This window comes from Nicotiana tabacum, chromosome 17, assembly GCF_000715075.1.
Source record: "Nicotiana tabacum cultivar K326 chromosome 17, ASM71507v2, whole genome shotgun sequence".
NCBI classification, from domain to species: domain Eukaryota; kingdom Viridiplantae; phylum Streptophyta; class Magnoliopsida; order Solanales; family Solanaceae; genus Nicotiana; species Nicotiana tabacum.
The window spans coordinates 95,788,226-95,810,334 of record NC_134096.1 but is presented as its reverse complement, the minus strand read 5'-3'; the positions used below and the strand labels follow the sequence as shown (position 1 = coordinate 95,810,334).

The 22,109-nt window shown below is 38.9% G+C and overlaps 2 protein-coding genes across 5 annotated transcripts; one reads left to right on the top strand and one right to left on the bottom strand.

The window, feature by feature from the left end:
• Positions 1-230: 230 nt before the first annotated feature.
• LOC107817088 (putative pectate lyase P59) lies at positions 231-3,535 on the bottom strand. The gene is made up of 4 exons (XM_016642866.2): positions 3,146-3,535; positions 2,455-2,870; positions 1,124-1,635; positions 231-675 (listed from the first exon to the last, which is right to left on the bottom strand). The coding sequence occupies exons 1-4, from the start codon at positions 3,343-3,345 to the stop codon at positions 448-450; spliced, it is 1,356 nt and encodes a 451-aa protein (XP_016498352.1). The 5' UTR covers positions 3,346-3,535; the 3' UTR covers positions 231-447.
• A 3,075-nt stretch (positions 3,536-6,610) lies between these two features.
• On the top strand, positions 6,611-11,941 carry LOC107817086 (auxin efflux carrier component 8-like). 4 transcript variants are annotated; one of them, XM_016642863.2, is made up of 6 exons: positions 6,614-9,236; positions 9,995-10,175; positions 10,275-10,360; positions 10,454-10,611; positions 10,680-10,756; positions 10,852-11,941. In XM_016642863.2, the coding sequence occupies exons 1-6, from the start codon at positions 8,729-8,731 to the stop codon at positions 10,916-10,918; spliced, it is 1,077 nt and encodes a 358-aa protein (XP_016498349.1). In that variant the 5' UTR covers positions 6,614-8,728; the 3' UTR covers positions 10,919-11,941. The 4 variants fall into 4 exon arrangements, with proteins under 4 accessions (XP_075090786.1, XP_075090787.1, XP_016498348.1 ...); XM_075234686.1 differs by having other exon boundaries at positions 6,612-9,236; positions 10,275-10,611; XM_016642862.2 differs by having other exon boundaries at positions 6,613-9,236; positions 10,680-11,941.
• The last annotated feature ends 10,168 nt before the right edge of the window (positions 11,942-22,109 follow it).

Here is a 22,109-nt window from a genome sequence, read left to right as displayed (position 1 = left end):
GTATCCCTCCCAAACAGAAGAAATATAAAAGAAAAATGTTATTTACTGCTACACAAATTTGATCGTAACACAGCCCATGTTTATTTTAGAACTAGGTTATGAAAATACAGTAATGTGGTTTTCTTTATACCTACAAGTCGGGATCTCTCCTTTGTTTTGAAACTCGTTGAATAGTTTGCGACCCCTTTTCTTTTTAGTTTTTTTAACAAATTGCGTACTGATATAGAAAATGCATTTAAATTGGCCAACCAAAAGATTGACACAGAGTTGCATAGCCAGTACATCAACTAATAGAGGTTAATTAGTATGAATATTCATACTTGACAGCTCAAAATTACAAAGAACTGTGACACATGCATACAACGTATAATTTTCAAGGACATATATGTGATGTTAATGACTTTGGTATGGTGGAATGGTAATATATATATAGGACAAAAGTTCTTGTTAACAAGCATGTCCTTGCTTGCAATTGAGTGCCCCTGCAAACCTTGTAATCCAAGTGACTTGTTCCCCTGGGGCTGATGATATCCCATCAAAAAGGTTCTGGTGTTTCTTGGTCCAATCTGGATCTCCAGATTCAACAAAGAATGCTCCATTCATGAATAGATCACCTTGTGATCTCCATGTCCACTGTTTCCACACTGATTCTGGGGCATAGTCCCTCTTTGTTATCTGTGCACATGAGAAAATACAAATGCAAAGATGAGCAGTTGTACAGAAACCAAAACTATTACACCTCAATTCCAAATGGATTTAATTTATATATACCGACAATGTAAAAGATTTCTACACTATAAGTGCGTTTTAACCTGTTGTAGTAGGTAACTTACTGTATTTTTCAGGAATTTAATTTATATGCACCGACATAATAAGTCATTTTATATAGTAAGGTAACATATATCTTATTCGTCAGGTTACTATTCCTATTTTTATGGACTACTATCTATAGTTAATCTTTTATATGGCCTGATAGCGTAAAATTCTTTGAGGTTACTAATTTCACTTTTTCTGAACAAAATACATCTTTAAGTGATTCAATGTAAAAATTCTTTTATATTGACAGTACATAGAAGTTAAAGCATGCGTGTCCAAAAAAATAAAGAATGGAGCGTTGATTTACCTCCTTCTTGAACATTTCAGGAGGAGCAATGAAACGATTGCCCTGACTAATAATAGTGGGATGTTGGCTACCACCAATAGCATACATATTCCAATGAGTGTAGTCATTGTTAACAACATGAATAAAACCCCATCTGCACCTTGGCATTCTCTGTACCAATCTCTTACCAAAATGATTGAAAGCCACAGTAATTTGCATCCTTTGATCAATTGAAGAACTGTCACTTGCACCAAAAAGCATCACCTCATTATGATCGGTGAAATGTCCATTTGATATGGTAATAGCAGTTGATCCCTCCACAGCATCAATAAGCCCATCACTACAACGCCACATTGAGACATGATCAATCCAAATATTGGATGAACCAAATATGGAAATACCATCTCCATCGCTCTGTGTCCTTATTCCGACATGGTCCACCGCGCTTATGACCATGCCACCATTGCCTACGACAATGTCGTGAATGTGGAGACCATGGATGATCACGTTCTTCACGTACTGTAAGGTGATACCTGTTGAGACATAATAAAATTAAAATTTTGTTCGTGTTAGCTGATTGGAAATAACTGATAAACAGCAAGTGTTGAAATTGATTTCATAAAGTTACGTGTTTGGATATACATGGTAGGTGTTCTCTATTAAGCAACTTTTCAGTTAAAATAATGAAAATGTCGTTCTAGCTATTAATTTATTTAAAAAAATATCTTTACATGAAATTAAAAGGATAAATATGATGAAAGGCATAATGGGGGGAGAGAGTTAGGATTTTATTCAAGAACGGTATTTCAAAATTATAAAGAAAAGATATTAGGAATAAAAATCAATCGAAAAGAGCTTATAAGTTTGAAAAGTCAGGTCACTATTATGACTTTTGGTAAATTTTAAGCACGTTTGATTTTTATCACACGTAGATAGACCAAAAAGTAGTTATAAATTAGTTTGAACTGTTCAGTTTATGAGCTTATTATCCAAACACTTAAAATCGCGGCTTTAAACACTTAGAGCCGGTTTGGACATAACAATTTTTTCGCTTTTTTTTGAAATTTTTTTCACTTTTTCCGAAATTAATGTTTGGCCATAAAATTTTTAATTTTCACTTGAAAATGAATTTTAAAATCGAAAATTTGAAAAACTCCAAAAAATTATTTTTCAAAATTTTTCACTCAGATCACTCATAAAACTGCAAAAACAATCCAAAATTATATTCATGTCCAAATACAACTCTAATTTTCAAATACCATTTTGACTTGAAAATTTGTTTTCACTTTTTTTTTGGAATTTTACAATTCTTATGTCCAAACGCCCACTTAAATTGTATATTTCAAAAATACCTGCGCCATATGCAATATGAACGTTAACCCCACGACCATCAATGGTCTTATCGCTTTGCATTATCAGCTCCTGATGTAATCTAATGTTCATGCTTTTTGCAAAAATGATCCACAATGGCTCCTTTTGAATGACAGCGTGACGTAGGGTTCCCGGCTTAGGGTTGCTACTGTCGTCGGAAGAATCAGTGACGACGTAGAATCGGCCGGCTTTGCCGCCGGTGGTCCCTTTACCAAAGCCCAATGCACAATCTGCTAATCTTTTCCGATTGTCGGCCCAATTACCTTGGCATCTCCAGCACCTATCAATGGGATTGGTGACTAAACAAGGCCCAGCGTATTTTTTGTGAAAACCTCTTAACTCCCTCCTTGTGTCATTTGTTGCCAGCTTCTTCACTTCCTTTAATTCCTTCATTGATCTGTTTTGAAGTTTTATGTTAGTAATAATTAAGATCTTGATCAAATAAGTAATTGCTAGCCATCATCTCTAAATTTCTTCATCCAACATAAAAATGGCTACAAATTGTAACTTTTTATATTTAAATACATTTAAATGTGTCAAAAAGTTGTAGTCTTGAAAGGAAAAATAGTTTGGTTCCCCAAATTATATAGAAATGAAACATATACAATAGATTATTAAATAGCCATGCAGAAAATAGAAAATTAGAAAGAGACACGAAATTAATTAACGTACTCCTTAGTTTGCTTGGCAAAAGCAAGGGTGACATTAACCGGGTCGGGCTCATAGGCCTTAAGGGCCCATTCTTCTGCTTCTTGGGCTCGCCTCCGCCACACTTCATCAAAGTCACCAATGTGACCATTTAAGCTTGGAATTATAGCCAAAAAAGTGGAAAATAGAAACAGAGACAAATTTATCAGCTTAGGTCCTCCCATTTAAGGATATTTCCTCTTTTAGGAAGACTAGCTGAAGAAAAAATTATTTAGTTAACTAAGAATTGCAGTTGAAGTTTTTCTAAAGAATTAATCTGTTGTTGTTTTTCTAAAATGTATGGAAGAAGGTCTTAATTGGGTCAAACCCTTGGCTTTTTAGGGGTCAAACCCTCTTTGTTGTAACTTACGAAAGCAACAACGTTAAAAATATGAGTCTTTGTTGGTGAAAAAATGTTGTTTAAATACTAAATGCTTCTGATCAGACAATGGACAAAATGACAATATCGTAAGATGCGCATAGCCATTTCTTTCAAAGGTAAACCGCTTATAAAATTTGATGGTTAATTTTTGTTACTTGCCAATGGTCCAAAAATGCCCGAGGATTCTTCGTGAAAATTTGACTCAATTTCAAGATGGAACAAATTATTTCTATATATTTCGGTAGTTTTATTTGCTTTTGAGCCTAAAACAATATTTACATCAAATCAATATAACTTACTATGGTAAAATCAATTTAATGAAGTAAGATTATACATTAATTAACCACTATTTTTTTAATTATAAACTCCATGTTACATGATTATAAAGACTTTATCCATCTTATATACCACGAATCTTTTAAATGATACATAGCTATTCCAGATTTTAGTATATTATGAACAAAGATCCAAGACTGATTATTACTCATTGTATTACAACCCCCATATTATAATTCTCGTACAGTGAAGAAAATACTACAAATGTGTATCTGTAATGCCCAAAACAAGCTAATCTCGAGATCCAGAAATCTATTATACGCCTAGCCTTGAGCAAAACAAATACTGTTAGCCCTTAGGGATGGTAAGCGGTGCGGTGCGGGTGTGGGGCGGGTTTTCTCTTAACCCGCAAAATTTCAACCCGCCCCGCCCTGCATAGCATTTGCACCCGCATTCACCCGCCCCGCATAACAGTTGCACCCGCATTCACCCGCCCCGCATCCACACCCACGTCCACCCGCCCCGCCCCGCCCCGCATAAGTGATTTTTTTTCATTTTGTTAGTTTCAATTTTTTTTTTGTTAATCTTTTGGCTGGTTTTTTTTTGACACTTTTATTATATGTACTCGTACTTTTTATTAATTCTAAAGATTACGGAAGACTTCAGTTATGGAAAGAAGAACATAAGATACTTAAGAAAATTAAATCTTGCACATATGCAATAAAAGTTACTTAACAAAAATCTTTGATTTCATAATACCTCTTTGTTTTTTAACTTTTTATATTTGTTAAAAGTATATGTGTTAATTTACCCTTTTCAAGCTTTCGTTAGAAATACAAAAAATCTTTGTGAAGATCAATTAATAGATATTTTCGTTAGAAATACTAAATTTCTAATTTCGAACAGATAAAATTCTTGACCATTATATACAGAGGAATGAAAATAGGCGATGCTAATAGGATTAGAAGAATAACAGCAAATATTTGCGAAAAAACAAGGGATTTTTTCATTCTTATACACTATTTGAAACATTATTACGAAAAATGTCCATATTTTGGTATTTACCGGACCTAAACACATTTTAGTTATAAAATATATACAATCCATCTTAAAAGGCTCCAAATCTATTATTTGTGTCTTCAATCAAGAGATTTAGTTACACTTTTCTTTTTTTTTTCTCCTCTCTCTTTCTTATAATACAAGATTGGCCCATTTTCATATTTTAAAATTAGAGCGAGAAGGGGCAAGTTGTGAACGGGACTGTGTCATTTTAAAATTAGAAATGCTTCTGGAGCAGCTTTTTAATTTTTCGCAAAATTGTACGAAGTTTTTTTCTAATGACATCCAGTTGGTTCTAGCAAAAATTGAGGAAAAGACATACTCCATTTTTTAGGCAATTGACATACCAAGTCTAATAAATTTAGTAGTATTGGTTGACGACTTCAATGGAGGAAAAGACATACTCCATTGAAGGTGCACATACTTTTCAAACATGCTTGATGTTTACAAATTGGATAAAAATGAGGAAAAAGTGTTACGCCAGACAAGGAAGAGAACAATTATTTGTTTCGTCTTTTTTTCTCTCGTGCCATTGAAATGCATTAGCTCAATACTCTTTTGGACCCTATGAAGTTGACAACTTCAAGATGTATAAAAAATTGGTTGATGATTGATGGTCTCATGAGTCATGACATGATTGCTTTCAGAGCGTCTTTGATATATCGGTATTTGAATGGAAAACCCAACTCCTTGGCCCTCAATGGAACCACCTTCTGCCCATCCAACACCTGAAATACACATTACTAGGCATTTGGACAATATATGGTTGAAGTTAATAGAAAAAATAAAAGTATAAAAGTATAATATATACATAATAGTTATATATTATACAATTTATCTACAATTTATGTACAAGTTTCATACATTATTTCTACCCAATTATATACAACTACAATATCATACAACTTAAATACAATTTTTATACAAATTTTATACAATATGTCTTTTGTATATTTTGTATTTGATTTATACATAGTAAAGATAAATTTCATACAACTAATTATATATTATACAACTTATCTACAACTTTTATACATTATTTCTACCCAGTTATATACAACTACACTATCATACAACTTAAATACAAATTCTATACAATATGTCTTTTGTATATTTTGTATTTAAATAAAAAAATATATATATAAACAACAGAATATAATTTTTCTACAATTTTACTACTACTTTACTACAATTTCGTAAGTATAATATACGTTATGTCTTTTTCTTCTTCTTCTTCGAGTTTCAATCTGAAATTCAGTCAAAATCAAGTCTAATCTTCACCAAAACACCCTCAAAATTGAGATATAAACTCCAAACAATATTCCCAATTGTTTGCAATAACACCCAACCCAAACAAATAATGGTTTTTGAAAACCCAAATTCGAATTCAAAGTTTTAAAATTTTTTAATGGCTATCAATGGTGGAGTTGCTGCTCTCTTTTCCTTTGCTCTACATTACTGAAATTAGGGATTGATATATATATATATATATATATATATATATATATATATATATATATATATATATATATATATATATATATATATAGAGAGAGAGAGAGAGAGAGAGAGAGAGAGAGAGAGAGAGAGAGAGAGAGAGAGAGAGAGAGAGAGAGAGAGAGAGAGACAGAAAGAGAGAGAGAGAGCAGGAGGGAGAGAGAATAAGGATGAGAAATAATTGATTCCTAATATAAAGAGATACTCATTTAATTCCTAAAATGTATATAATTGGTAAATTTGTATATAGGATGTAATTAAATTGAAACTTTTGAATATGATGAGTAATAAAGTTTCAAATAGTGTATAGGAATGTAAAAATCTCAAAAAACAATACCATGAGGCCCTGAAATGTCAAAAGCTAACAAATAAACCGCTATAAAAACAACAACAATATTAATAACACCAAAATATTTCACTGCCTCTTTCTCTTCAGCTATTGTGGATGAAGGTGCAATTTCACGTAAAAACACAACAGCCGTAAGACAAACAACAAAAGGAACTATAGAAAGCAAGAGTAAAAAAGTTGAAGTGTCATTTGCAAAAATATCAGTAAATATAGCTGTACTTAAACCCACATACCCTTTTTAAACTCGCACCCGCATAAATTTTAAATGTTTTTATTTTGACCCGCCCCGCCCCGCAACCGCATATTTTTAAACTCACACCGCCCCGCATGTGTCTAAACCTGCACCGCCCCATTGCCATCCCTGTTAGCCCTACCATAAAAAAGATGAGTAACATATACGGAGTAAAACTTACTTAAAATTTTGATTTACGTGCAACCCGGTTTCAGAGCCTCAAATGAACCTTTAACAACAGTATCACTATTATTTCAACTTCAGCTCAAATATTTTTTCTTTTTTAAATGCCGAGATTTTTTCTTCCAGTTTCTTACTCTAATTAGTCTTGCCCTCGCCAAAAACAAGGCGTGTATGTAATTTTCTAGGATTTAAGCCAATTGGTTAGAAGGTTTCTTTAACCAAGGGAAAACCATTTCAATAGGAGCATTTTTTAGAAAAAGCTATCTGCATATTTTCCGGAGAGGAAAGAATGTGCTAAGCTTAAGCTTACCTCTAAGAATAGTTTACTTGTTAAAAGCAAAAAAACTACAATATAAACAGTCAAACGTAAGTGAATCAATACACAGCCATTTTAGAGCTGCGACAAAGAACAATGATTATCAATGATTCCCTATGTTAATAAGAAAGGGACTCATGAAAAGTTCCATGAAGAATATCAATGATTAATCAATCAATTAATTACGCCTTAAATTCCAGACTAGTTAATCGACTATGTGAGTCTTTCACCTCTCTATTCAGATCCATTTGACTTCGATATTAGTAAATAATTTGTCCGTTAAGACAGAAAAGCTTTTGGGATTCCTCATATTTCAAGAGTCCAACAGTCATGTAATACACCCAAAATAATAATAATAATAATAATAATACTCAATAAAGAGGCACCAGAACTTAGCCTGTGAAAATTTCATACCTGTAAAAGCAAAACCCTGTAATACTTATTCCAAAACTTTGACCATATATAGCAAAAATTCTTACTTCAACAACGTTATTTACTCATCAAGTCAGTTACTTCTTTTGCAATTCACTTCTTTATTCTCCTAGCTTACTTTTTCAGATAACCTGGCAGCTAAAGTCTAGTCTATGCAACTGCATAAATTAAGATATAGGCATCAGGCAGGATCACTTAACAGTTTTCCCTGATTTTTGCTGCCATCAAAGTAAAGACAAATAGTTCAACTGTTCAATCAAGGCATTTTAGTGCAGTATAGATCACTGCATGTAAAGTGCAGCACAATACCTCTTCCTAAATGAAAACTTATAGGAAAATAAAGTGCAAGTGGGGTACAAAACAGGAGAAAAAATAAAGCATGTAGAGTTTACTATTTCCAGCCTATTGAGATAGGTTTAGGCAAACACCTATGCCGCATGAAGAAATGAGCAAAAAGGGCTTAACCACATGAAGAAAAACAGAATCAACTTTTTGGCAAACAAGATTAGATACACTTGCATTTTGAGCATGTAAACATGATAAACATCAGTAATATCAAATTTACAACCTAAAAAGGTGCATTATCTGAGGGGAGACGCACGCACAGGGAAATTAGATTACTTTCTGCAGTGTATGTGAATCTACAAAGCCATAATTTAGTAAAAACTTTCACAATATGATAACCAACTGATGCTGGGATAAAACTCAAAAAGATTAGTCAGAAAGCTTCAACGGAAAGATGTAGTCTTCACTTTCCCAGCATATGCCAATAAAGCAAACTAAACAGCATAAAAGGCCCTGTTACCAAGGTTTCAAGATATGAAAACCAAACAAGAAGTACCATGATATCCCTACGTGATGTCTACCATGTCGTGGCAGCCACTATCCCTTTATATGTCGTCATGATCTTAGCCTATATTTCTGTAAGATGGTGGAAACTCTTTTCACCAGAGCAATGCTCTGGCATCAACAAGTTTGTGGCGAAATTTTCAATACCTTTATTATCCTTCCAAGTGATATCAGAAAGCAACCTCTACAAAGTAAATCTGAAGCTTCTATTAGCAGATTTCATACAAAAAATTCTTGCTCTCTTTCTACTGGCAGTTTTTGCCAAACTGAAGCCCAGAGGAAACCTGACTTGGATCATAACAGGTCTTTCGGTTTCAACCCTTCCAAACACCTTAATCTTGGGGATTCCACTAGTAAAGGCCATTTTTGGTGATGCAGCAGCAGAACTACTAGTGCAGATAATTGTACTACAGAGTTTAATTTGGTACAACCTCCTACTATTCTTGTTTGAGCTCAATGCAACTAAAGAATCTTATGTGCCATCACCATCGGAAGTAGCAGGTATGTACACAGATAACAGAACATGGTTCCTAAATGTTGGATATTTATTTGAATGGCATCCGTGTAACAGAACCTATTTAAAGCACTCCAATTTTAACTGTTAAGAACCAGAAAGCAGTAGATTGCAAATGTGTTAAAGTGAAAAGAGAATCCTATTCTGGGCCCCACAGATTAGCCTGTATCATATGATTTCTAGATAAAATAATTTGTGATATCGTGTAGCATGCACTCAATTTGTGAAATGCTCCTTTCTCATTTTCTAAACTAGTTTCACAATTACAGGAAGGCATAGGTTAATCCTTAAACTTATTAACGTAGTTTGGTAGCAAAAACTCAAGAACTGAGAGGTGATTCATCTACTTGCAAGAGACAGATGCACTTTCAACTCACCTAAATGAAACAAACAGGAAGTTTGGTTAGACAACCATGACAAAAGTAGACAGTAGTCATAATTGGTTCCTGAAGTTTAGAACTAACCAAACTACTATATCATGCATCCACCAACTAGTTTGGAAAGGGAACTAACAAGAAAATTATAAGTCTAATTTGAATAGGATATGGTATTTGAGTCATAATGCATACACATAATGAAAGTCAACAGAAATGTAAAGGAGATCAGGTAGTTTAAGCTGTTAGTGTCTTTGTTTATCTATGATCTTCAGCATGACAATTTCCAGAAATCCAATGTGACAACTATTAAAGCAAACATCAATATGCTTGCTCTTTTTCTTATGAAATATATATTCTGCCATTGAAAGTTGAGCTCGAGGTCCCTGAAGAATCAGAACTAGAAGAGGACAGGGAGGAGGAAGCAAAAGCCATATGCCCGAGGAAGACAAAGATTATGCTAATTCTTCTAACAGTTGGAAGGAAACTCATAATAAATCCTAATACACATGCAACTCTTGCGGGTATTATTTGGTCCGGCATACACTTCAGGTAAAGCCTTATTAATGATCTCTAGAAAAACAAATCTATCTTCAGAAACTCCTCATAAAAAATCAGTGGACTTCTTTGTTTACACAAAATGAAGTGCAGGTGGGGAATCAATCTACCAACAATTGTTGGACGATCAATATCAATACTTTCAGATGGAGGGCTAGGAATGGCAATGTTTAGCATAGGTACAATGGATAAAAAGTACTCATCGCATGAATTACTAGAGTATCAACGAGAAAGCAAATGGCTCAACTACTCATATTGCACTAATTTAACAGGTGTTTTCATGGCATCCCAAGCTAGTATTATAGCATGCGGAACCAGAAAAGCAATATTAGCAATGGCACTAAAGTTTGTTCTTGGACCTGTACTCATGGCAATCTCATCTATTGCTGTTGGACTAAGGGGAAAATTGCTAAAATTGGCGATAGTGCAGGTGAAAGTATATTGTTTTTCTGTTGTCGATTCATGGAAGATTAGTTAACACTGTACTTTGTATTGCAGGCAGCCCTTCCCCAAGGAATCGTTCCTTTTGTGTTTGCCAAGGAATATAACATACATCCTACTATCTTAAGTACAGGGTACCAGATAGAACTATCAACTCGAACTTTTAACTTCTTCACTAAGAACATTTTAAGCAGATATGATTTTTGATGTGGTTTCATTCTGATTGTAGGGTAATCTTTGGCATGCTGATCGCAATACCAATTGCTTTGGCATACTATTTCCTTTTGGAAATATGAAACTCAGACATGGTCATGGGATAGCAGATATTCACAAATTCAAAAGAGAGACAATTTGTTCTCTTGTAACATCATTCAACTGTCGAGTGATTATAGTAAAGAAAAAGGCAAAAATCTTAGTGAAGTATAGTTTTTTGTATAAAAATAATAAAGGATGAATGTGTGTCGAGTTCACTTACCAACTCATTTATTATAAAACATCAGCTAGAATGCATAAATAAATCCAGTACATGCACTATCTGGTCAATGCAGAGTGTCCAAGTTCAAAATTTTCAAGAGAAAGAGGATTACATGAACAATATAAATGACCGTGAACAATATTGTTGAGAACACGTCAATTTCAACAACAAAACTAATGAGTTCTCAGATAATCAAAGAGAGCAACAAGGAGGTGATCTAGGCCGTGAAACTTTAAGATAATCAGCACACATTTGAACGACAAAACTAATGAGTTCACAAGTATAGCATCATATAAATTGATGTCAACCAAAAAGGATATGTAGGTACTACAAATGAAGTAAATACTAAGACTTTGACAAGGAAAAAAAATCACATTCTGCAGATTAAGAGCCCGTTTAGGTTAGCTAAATAAAAGTAAAGCACTTGGGCTTAAAAGCACTTTTTAAGTGTTGAATCTGAAAATATGCAGTTGATGTGTTTGGTAAAACTGTGTGGTTAACACTTTTTTCTGTTAAAATGACAAATGACATTACAGTTGTTAACACTACAAAATGGCAATGGTCCACCATATCCGATAATAACACTTGATTGAGCTAAAATAGTTAAAACCTTATTCCATAATTCCTCACACTGCAAATATGTCCAACTCCAAAGTCCAAAATACAATATTACTTACTAATTTGCAAAAGAAAATACAAGAATTAAATAAATTCACTCACTCTGCATCATATCCTTTCTCTTGTAGCTCAGAAATGACTTCATTCCTCATCCTGATCCACGGCTTGAAGGCTTCTTGCTCAAATTTCTTATCCTGCAATACTTTCTGATAATTAAACGAATCTTTATCAGATTCAACGATTCCTTTAGGACCAATTGTAGTACCAATCATTCCACCTTTGGCAACGAACTCTTCCATGGCCTTCTCGTCCCCTGGATATGGAAATTTACGGCGTTCGTAAAGTTGTGGTAGTTCTTTTTCTTCTTTGGGCTTTGGCTTTAAGGTCCACCAACCAAGCGGCGACGTTTCATTCCACACCCATGCTACCCCGAACAACGTGTAAGCAGAGTCATAATTATAAATTTTAAAATAAAACACTGTTTGCAGAAAAATGGAAGTTCCATCTTTTACAGCGAACTCACAACCCTTATTGTTGAACAAAGACCACTTTTATTAATGGGTTTATCAGTATATATTTATATAGATTTAATAAATATTTCAATACAAATACAACGTTCCGAAAAAAGTCAATGGGTTCGCCCGAACCCACCCACTACTGTAGCTCCGCCCCTCCGTGTAAGTGCATAGCAACGCCTTTCCCACTTGCTTCCAAAAGTGATAATCTTCTTTGCCTAATGTATACGGTTAAAACCGATCTTCGATCATGAAGATCGATCGAGGATGGCATTTCAGTCAAGGGGGATCTTCATGGAGAACCCGAACGAATTCCGAGATGGGGGCGTCGAGCTCGGGGCTTTCGAATCGACCGAGGTAACATCGACCGATACAGGTCCCGAACATCGATGCCCGAAAGTGATCACCTAGCTCGAAACCAAGGCTGAGGTTCCGATCCGATACCAAGCTCGAGTCGGTATCGAGTTCACAGACAAAAAATTGTTACAACCGCACCAAAGGAGAGAATCTCGGCGGGAATTAAGGAGGAGACACACCATCATGGGTCCTCCACTAGTAATATTATTCCATCATGTTGCTATAGATAAAGTAGTGATCCTTGGCTATAAAAGGCAAGATAGATTGTAATAGAGAGGACTTTTCGCTGGGATTAAGAATACATTGTGTTTATCTTTCTAAAGCTCACTAAATATCTTTGTTCATCATTTTCTATTTTTTGCACCATAAATACATGTATTATTATTTTCAGATCAAAGGAATCTACTTACCCTTAGAACCATACATAAATTCAACGTTATCCGATTTTTCGGGTAAACAGTTTGGCGCCCACCGTGGGGCTAAGGATAACAAGTGATTATTTGATACAAATATACAGCACACTCCAGCTTATAACTTCATACCAGCAATGGCTCTGCCAATTGACCTCGAAGCCGGCCTTCAGGATTAAACCAACAACTTGGTGCCCGTGGCCGAAAGGCTACCCAACAACGGCAACGAGGCTCGAATCGAGGAACCCGAAATTCGAGCCGAAGTACCAGTAGATATCAATTCACGAATAGCTCTAGAAGCGAATCAACGTTCCGAGCAGGAAAGAAGCGTTCAGGGTGGCGCTCGACCCATAGCCCGAGACACCCACAGCACGGGGGAAATCGGGGTCAGCTTGCGTATGATTTTCGAAATGCTACAAGCCCAACAAGTAGCGATAGCTCAGTTGCAGAGCCAAACTCATATGCGAAGTAATCCAAACTCCAATCCACTTCTTCGAGAAGTAACCCCCAGAACGGAGCCCGACACAGTGAAACCGAACGAGCGAAAATCAGGAACCGCTCTTGAAATTGCTAAAGTGCTCGAGGAACTCACAAAACGAGTCGAAGCCAATGACAGAAAAATTCGAAACATATGATGCTAGGATCGATCAGATCCCCGGGGCTCCGCCCATGATGAAAGGGCTGGATTCGAAGAAATTCATACAAAAGCCTTTTCCATCGAGCGCGGTCCCGAAACTGATCCCAAAAAAGTTCCGTATGCCCGTAATTCCCAAATATAACGGTACGACCGATCCGAACGAACATCTCACCTCCTATACATGTGCCATCAAAGGCAACGATTTGGAAGACGATGAGACCGAGTCCGTATTATTGAAAAAGTTCGGAGAGACCCTCGCAAAAGGAGCAATGATCTGGCATCATAACTTGCCACCGAATTCTATCGATTCTTTTGCCATGTTAGCAGATTTATTCGTAAAAGCACATGCTGGTGCCATAAAGGTCGCAACGAGGAAATCGGATCTATTCAAAGTAAAACAAAGGGGTGACAAAATACTGAGGGAATTCGTATCCCGGTTTCAAATGGAACGCATGGATTTGCCACCAGTCACAGACGACTGGGCCGTACAAGCTTTCACCCAAGGGTTGAACGGACTGAGTTCGACAGCATCACGTCGGCTGAAACAAAGCTTGATCGAATACCCTGCAATAACTTGGGCGGATATACACAATCGGTATCAATCGAAAATCAGGGTCGAAGATGATCAATTGGGATTTCCGTATGAACCCACGCGTCAGAACCGCGCAACCACTAAAATTCTGAAGGAAACCAACAGAGAACAAAGGTCAAACAGAGACCGATACCGGTCGTACGTCACAGATCGGGTGAACCACGGTTCGGCACATGAGACAGTTAGGAATAACCGCAGGTATGATCGGGGGCAAAATTCTCGGGGACTTATGAGCAAGAGAGGCTTTGATAAACATGCCGATCCTATAGAAGTTCCTCGATTATCGGAATATAACTCCAACATCGATGCATCCGCCATCGTATCGGCTATCGGACGCATCAAAGATACCAGATGGTCTCGACCCATGCAGACCGATCCGGCCCAAAGGAATCCCAATTAAATATGCGAGTATTATGGCACCCATGATCACAAAACGGAAGAATACAGACAATTAAGAGAGGAAGTAGCCCGCTTGTTTAACAAAGGGCACCTTAGGGAATTTTTGAGTGATAGGGCAAAGAACCATTTTAAAAACAAGGACTTCGGCAAGCAAAACGAAGAAGAAGAACCATAGCACATCATTCACATGATCATCGGCGGCGTCGATGCCCCTCAGGGACCTATGCTCAAGCGCGCTAAAACGTCGATTGTGAGGGAAAAGCGATCTCGATTTCAAGATTACACTCCCTTAGGGACTTTATCGTTCAATGATGAAGATGCAGATGGAATCATCCAACCCTATAACGATGCACTGGTAATATCCGTACTCATGAATAAAATTAAGCGTGTGTTAATTGATCCAGGTAGCTCGGCCAATATCATCAGATCGAAGGTCGTAAAACAGCTCGGCCTACAAAACCGGGTCCTATCCGCAACTTTGGTTTTAAACGGATTCAATATGGCATGCGAAACCACCAAAGGCGAGATAAACCTACCGATAAACATCGCCGGAACAATTCAGGAAACAAAGTTTCACGTGATCGAAGGCGATATGAGATATAACGCCCTTTTTGGAAGGCCGTGGATCCACAACACGAGAGCTGTACCTTCGACCCTGCACCAGGTCCCCAAATTCCCAACACCGACAGGTGTCAAAATAGTGTACGGAGAACAACCAGCCGCAAAGGAAATGTTCTCCATCGAAGAAGCAAAACCAACATCTTCGTCTTCGCCAGTGAATGGATCGGGTTCAAAAGGAGGCACAGTCGAAGACCAGAACGCCAAATAGCAACCAAAGACATCGGCCCCGACCCAGCCAGATAAGCAGAGCATCGAAGAAGATAATGATCAGTGGATCCCTCGATCCTTCGTGACCCCCGATGACTCCGATGCCACCAAATCAACTATTGAGGAATTGGAGCAAATCATTTTGATCGAACACTGGCCCGAACGAAAGGTATACCTGGGAAGGGGTTTGAGCCCCGAACTCAGGAAGAAAATCATTCAATTTCTTATCGATAACATCGATTGCTTTGCTTGGTCCCATTTAGATATAACAGGAATCCCGCCAGACATAACAACACATCGACTAAGTGTGTCCCCTAGATTCAGACCGGTAAAGCAAAAAAGAAGACCCCAATCGGAGGTGAAGCACGCATTCATAAAAGATGAGGTAACTAAACTGCTCAAAATAGGATCCATTAGAGAGGTAAAATACCCCGAATGGTTGTCCAATGTGGTCGTAGTGCCTAAAAAGGGAAACAAACTTAGAATGTGTATAGACTACAAAGACTTGAACAAAGCATGCCCCAAAGATTTTTATCCACTGCCCAACATCGATCACTTGATCGATGCCATGGCCGGCCACGAGATCCTTATCTTTCTCGATGCCTATTCCGGGTATAATCAAATCCAGATGAACCCGGAAGATCAGGAAAAGACTTCGTTTGTGACCAGATATGGAACATATTGTTATAACGTAATGCCCTTCGGGCTAAAAAATGCAGGAGCTACTTATCAACGCCTAGTAAATAGAATGTTCGAAGAACAAATAGGTAAATCAATGGAAGTATATATTGATGACATGCTAGTCAAGTCCCTACGCGCAGAGGACCATCTGACCCATTTGCAGGAAACATTCGATATTCTGAGGAAATACAACATGAGTCTCAACCCCGAAAAATGTGCTTTCGGAGTCGGCTCGGGTAAGTTCCTCGGCTTCATGGTGTCAGATCGGGGAATCGAGATTAACCCATACAAAATCAAGGCCATTGAGGACATCACCATCGTGAACAGCGTGAAAGTTGTACAAAGGTTAACAGGAAGAATAACAGCCTTAGGCCGATTCATTTCGAGATCATCAGATCGAAGCCACAAATTTTTCTCTCTACTCAAAAAGAAGAACGACTTCGCTTGGACACCGGAATGCCAACTAGCGTTACAAGAACTGAAACGATATCTATCGAACCCACCACTGCTGCACACTCCAAAAACCGACGAAAAACTTTACCTGTACTTGGCAGTATCAGAAGTCGCCATAAGCAGTGTCCTGGTTCGAGAAGAGGAAGGTACGCAATTTCCTGTTTACTACGTAAGTCGGACCTTAGGGGAAGCGGAAACTAGATATCCGCACTTGGAAAAATTGGCGCTTTCACTGGTTAGCGCCTCTAGGAAGTTACGACCGTACTTCCAATGCCACCCCATAAGCGTATTAACCACCTGCCCACTTCGTAATATTTTACATAGGCCTGAACTATCGGGCCGATTGGCCAAATGGGCCATCGAACTCAGCGGGTATGATATCGAATATCGACCTCGAACAACCATCAAGTCTCAAATTTTAGCAGACTTCGTGGCCGATTTCGCACCGACCCTCGTACCCGAAGTCGAAAAAGAACTACTGTTAAAATCAAATTTATCAATGAGGGCATGGATCCTCTTTACGGACGGAGCTTCGAACGTAAAGGGGTCCGAGCTAGGCATAGTTTTAAAATCTCCCACGGGTAACATTATTAGGCAAGCTATTAAAACTATCAGGTTAACTAACAACGAGGCCGAGTATGAAGCCATAATTGCAGGTCTCGAGCTAGCTAGAAATTTGGGAGCGGAGGTCGTTGAGGCCAATTGCGACTCTTTGCTAGTGGTGAGTCAAGTAAACAAAACCTTCGAAGTCCGAAAAGGCAGAATGCAAAGGTATTTGGACAAACTGCTTATCACTTTGAACCATTTCAAACAATGGAGTCTACGACATGTTCCACGAGAACAGAATAACGAGGCCGATGCGCTTGCTAATTTGGGATCATTGGTCGAGGTAAATGATTTGAACTCGAAAACTGTCTTTCAACTTTCAAGATCTGTAATCGAAGAAGGGCACGCCGAAATAAATTCTACCAGCTTAACCTGGGATTGGAGAAACAAGTATATTGAATACTTAAAAAACGGAAAGCTCCCTTCAGACCACAAAGAGTCCAGGACCCTTCGAACTAAAGCTGCTCGATTTATTTTGACTGCGGACGGAACGTTATATCGAAGAACATTCGATGGACCGATGTCGGTATGCATAGGTCCTGGAGATACCAATTACATCCTCCGGGAAGTACACGAGGGCACTTGTGGCAATCACTCCGGTGCCGACATGTTAGTTCGAAAAGTGATCAGAGCAGGGTATTATTGGATCGATATGGGCAAAGATGCAAAAGAATTTGTTCGTAAATGCGATAAATGTCAAAGGTTTGCTCCAATGATCCATCAGCCCGGAGAACAACTTCACTCGGTCCTATCGCCATGGCCATTCATGAAATGGGGAATGGACATCGTCGGCCCCCTACCATCGACCCCAGGTAAAGCCAGATTTATTTTGTTTATGACTGACTATTTTTCTATATGGGTTGAAGCACAGGCGTTCGAGAAAGTAAGAGAAAAAGAGGTTATCGACTTTTTGTGGGATCATATCATATGCCGATACGGGATACCATCCGAAATAGTATGTGATAATGGGAAGCAATTCATTGGCAACAAAATCACAAAATTCTTCGAAGACCACAAAATAAGACGGATACTAGCAACCCCATACCACCCCAGTGGAAACGGACAAGCCAAATCAACAAACAAAACTATTCTTCAAAACCTGAAGAAGAGATTGAACGACGCTAAAGGAAAATGGAGAGAAATCCTGCCCGAAGTCCTTTGGGCATACCGAACAACATCGAAATCCAGTACAGGGGCGACCCCATTCTCCTTAGTATATGGCTCCGAGGCATTGATACCAGTCAAAGTCGGAGAGCCTAGTCTCAGATTTTGATTCATGATGGAAGAATCAAATAACGAGGCTATGAACACCAGCCTTGAATTATCGGACGAAGGACGAGAAGCTGCCCTCATCCGGTTGGCCGCACAAAAGCAACGAATCGAAAGGTATTACAATCGAAGAACTAAACTTCGCCACTTCAAGCCAGGGGACTTGGTGTTAAGGAAAGTCACCATCAATACTCGGAATCCAAACGAAGGAAAACTAGGACCAAATTGGGAAGGACCGTACCAGGTGCTCGAAAGCTTTGGGAAAGGATCGTACATGCTCGGCATCATAAACGGCAAACAGCTATCAAGCAGTTGGAATGTATCACATCTAAAACGGTACTACTGCTAAGGTCCGACCTCTCCCATATTTAATCAACTGTCCCGTACAGAAGTTCGAACAAAGAACAGAAGTATTCTTTTACTCAAAAGCACGTGTTGCACTCTTTTTTCCTTAGACCGGTTTTTTTTTCCCAAATGGGTTTTTTGCGGCAAGGTTTTTAATGAGGCAACCATCGATCGTGCTGCGCTTTCAAAACAGTATCCGAGGCTTTCGACCTTTAGCCCGAACGGCCTCGAATACTGGGGGGCACCAGGGCCTCAAATACATCGAGTTCAGATGCAACAAAGCCTTCTCACAACAATAGAGGAAAAATTGTAAGAGCCACAATGGTCAAAATGAACCATGCTCATAATAGATTGCCCCAAAAACATGTACAATGACTTGAGATTTATTATGCAACCAGAATTAACAATTACTCAAATATTAAGCCTACGGGCTACCACATTATCTCGAGTTCGAAATAAACACTCGAATATTAAGCCTACTGGCTACTTCTATATCAAGTTCGAAATACTCAGTCGACCATTGAGCCTACGAGTTACTTCAACACCGAGTTCGAAATAATCACTCGAATATTAAGCCTGCGGGCTTCCACGTTATCTCGAGTTTGAAATAATCACTCGAATATTAAGCCTACGGGCTACTTCTATATCAAGTTCGAAATACTCAGTCGACCGTTGAGCCTACGGGTTACTTCAACACCGAGTTCGAAATAATCACTCGAATATTAAGCCTACGGGCTTCCACATTATCTCGAGTTCGAAATAATCACTCGAATATTAAGCCTACGGGCTACCACATTATCTCGAGTTCAAAATAAACACTCGAATATTAAGCCCACGGCCCACTTCTATATCGAGTTCGAAATAAACACTCAAATATTAAAGCCTACGGGCTGCCGAGTTCGAACAATGACCCAATCAAATTTGAAACATTGAAAAAGCTACGAGTTTACGTTAACCACCACATTACCATCAACTCAACAAGCAAGACGTCACTCCAAATCTGACCGATCAAAATCGACCTTGTTATATATATACAAAATTGCCTACGTAATTAATTTACAGATAATGAGAATTAGACTCTAAGCTTCTGGGTCGGGGTCTTCCCCACCCTCGGACCCGCTTTTGCTACCATCATCGTTATCATCATCATCATCATCAGAAGCCAAGGCTTCCGCTTCCGCTTCAAGCTCTTTTGCCTTTCTTACCTTTTCGGTAAGATCGAAACCTCGAGCATGAATCTCCTCGAGGGTCTCCTTCCGAGATCTACACTTAACAAGTTCGGCAACCCAATGAGCTCGAGCATCGGCAATCTTCGCCGCTTCCCGGGCCTCCACCTGAGCGGCCTCAGCATCAGCTCGATATACAGCAATAGACTTATCCGCCAAAACTTTCGACGACTCAACCTCCGCCTTAGCCTCAGCAAGTCGTATCTCAAGCTCATCGATTTTCTTAGCTTGAACCGACACCTTTTGCTTGACGTTTCGAAGCTGAACGTCGGCTAATAATAACTTTGTTAAGATGGTTTCTTTCTCCGCTGCCAGACGGTCAATTGTCTCCTTCCACTGGTTGCATTCGGCCCGAATTTGATCGACCTCCTCTCGAAGTAGCCCGATCTTCTCGATCTTTTGCTGCAACTGAGACAACGGAGGGTTAACTTCCACAGTCGAGTCGAATCCATACTTTAACAGAACGAGGCTCACCAGCTGATCGAGCTCGACCCTTTCTTCACGAACCTTAGCCAAATCCGCTTGAAGATCCTTTATAGTCTCCTCCTTTTTGCTACAAAGAAGCCGAAGGTCATCTCTTTCACCTAGGACCTTCCGGAGTTCGGCCTCACAATGGCTAAGATCAACTCGAAACCTACTGATGGTCTGCATAGTTAGAAACTATCATCAGCACCAATAAAGCAAAGAGGGATCACCGATATCGGAACAGTCAAGTATGGAAAAGAACAAAGAAGCCAAGTATGGAAGAATCATTACCCGAGTAATAAAACGCTGAGCTTCCTCTAACAAAAGAGAAGCATCACCGATATCAGAACTGTCATCAACACCAGTAAAACAATCCTTAAAAGGATCCGCTGCACCTGAGCCAACACAAATATCGGGAGTCTTCAGCTCTCGGGCCTCCTTCAACGCCTCCTCAAAAAAAGACGGAAGGGAAGGTGAATGACCCATTGCCATTGCCCCGAGCAAATCACTCGGAGTACTCTGATCGAGACTTAGGTCTTCGGAACCAACCCCGATGGGCACGGCCGCCATCGGCTCAGCAGCTCTAGCAAACTCGACTGCCTCCATAGGTCGGACTACCAAAGCCGAAGAGCTATCTTCTTCTTCTTCTTCCTCCCTCAGTCGTTGGACCGAGTCGATCGAAAGGGCAATGATTTTTCTCCTCACCTTTCGAGTTTTGGGCTTAGGGTCCTCCGGCCGAGAGGAAGCCCTTCGTTTCTTTTCTTTTCCCTGTTCCAGGACCGGGGGCTTGTTTCCTTCATCACCGCTCGAAGGCCGCAAAATGGCATCCCTAGTTACACCTATATACAAAGGAAAAATTGATAACGAAATGAATGCAGAATATACCTCGAGGGAAACAGGAACCAAACCTCACCATGATTCTTGGCCTCCCATCTACCTTTAGCCAAATCACGCCAAGCGCGCTCAGCATAGGATGAAGTCAAGGCTAACTTTCGAACCCAATCCTCGAGATCAGGCACAGCTTGTGGCATCCAAGGTGCAGCTGGACATCAGAAAATAATATTAACAAATACGGAAAAGGACACGAAAAGCAAACATGGATCACTTACGGTCGAAATTCCATTTTTCAGGAAACGACATCTTTTCCTCCGGGATAAGATCACGAGTCCTCACTCGAATATATCGACCCATCCAACCTCGATCCTTATCTTCATCGATGCTCGACATCAAAGCCTTCGATGCCCGACGATATAGCCTAATTAGTCCACGATAAATCTGAGGCCGATACAGTCATATAAGGTGGTTCAGAGAAAAATTCAACCCTCCGGCTTTGATAGAGAAGAAACACAATAAGATGACTATACGCCATAAGGAAGGATGAATTTGGCCGAGGGTGACCTGATATCTCCTGGAGAAATCAAAAATCACGGGATCGATAGCTCCCAACGTAAAGGAATAGGTGTAAACACTTAAAAATCCCTCCACATAGGTAGTGACGCTCTCATCGGAGGATGGGATTTGTAACACAACCTCAGAACCCCAGCCGCAGTCTTTTCTGACGACCTCGAGGTGAACCTCCGCTATAGAGCACATATACATCGATACGTGCTC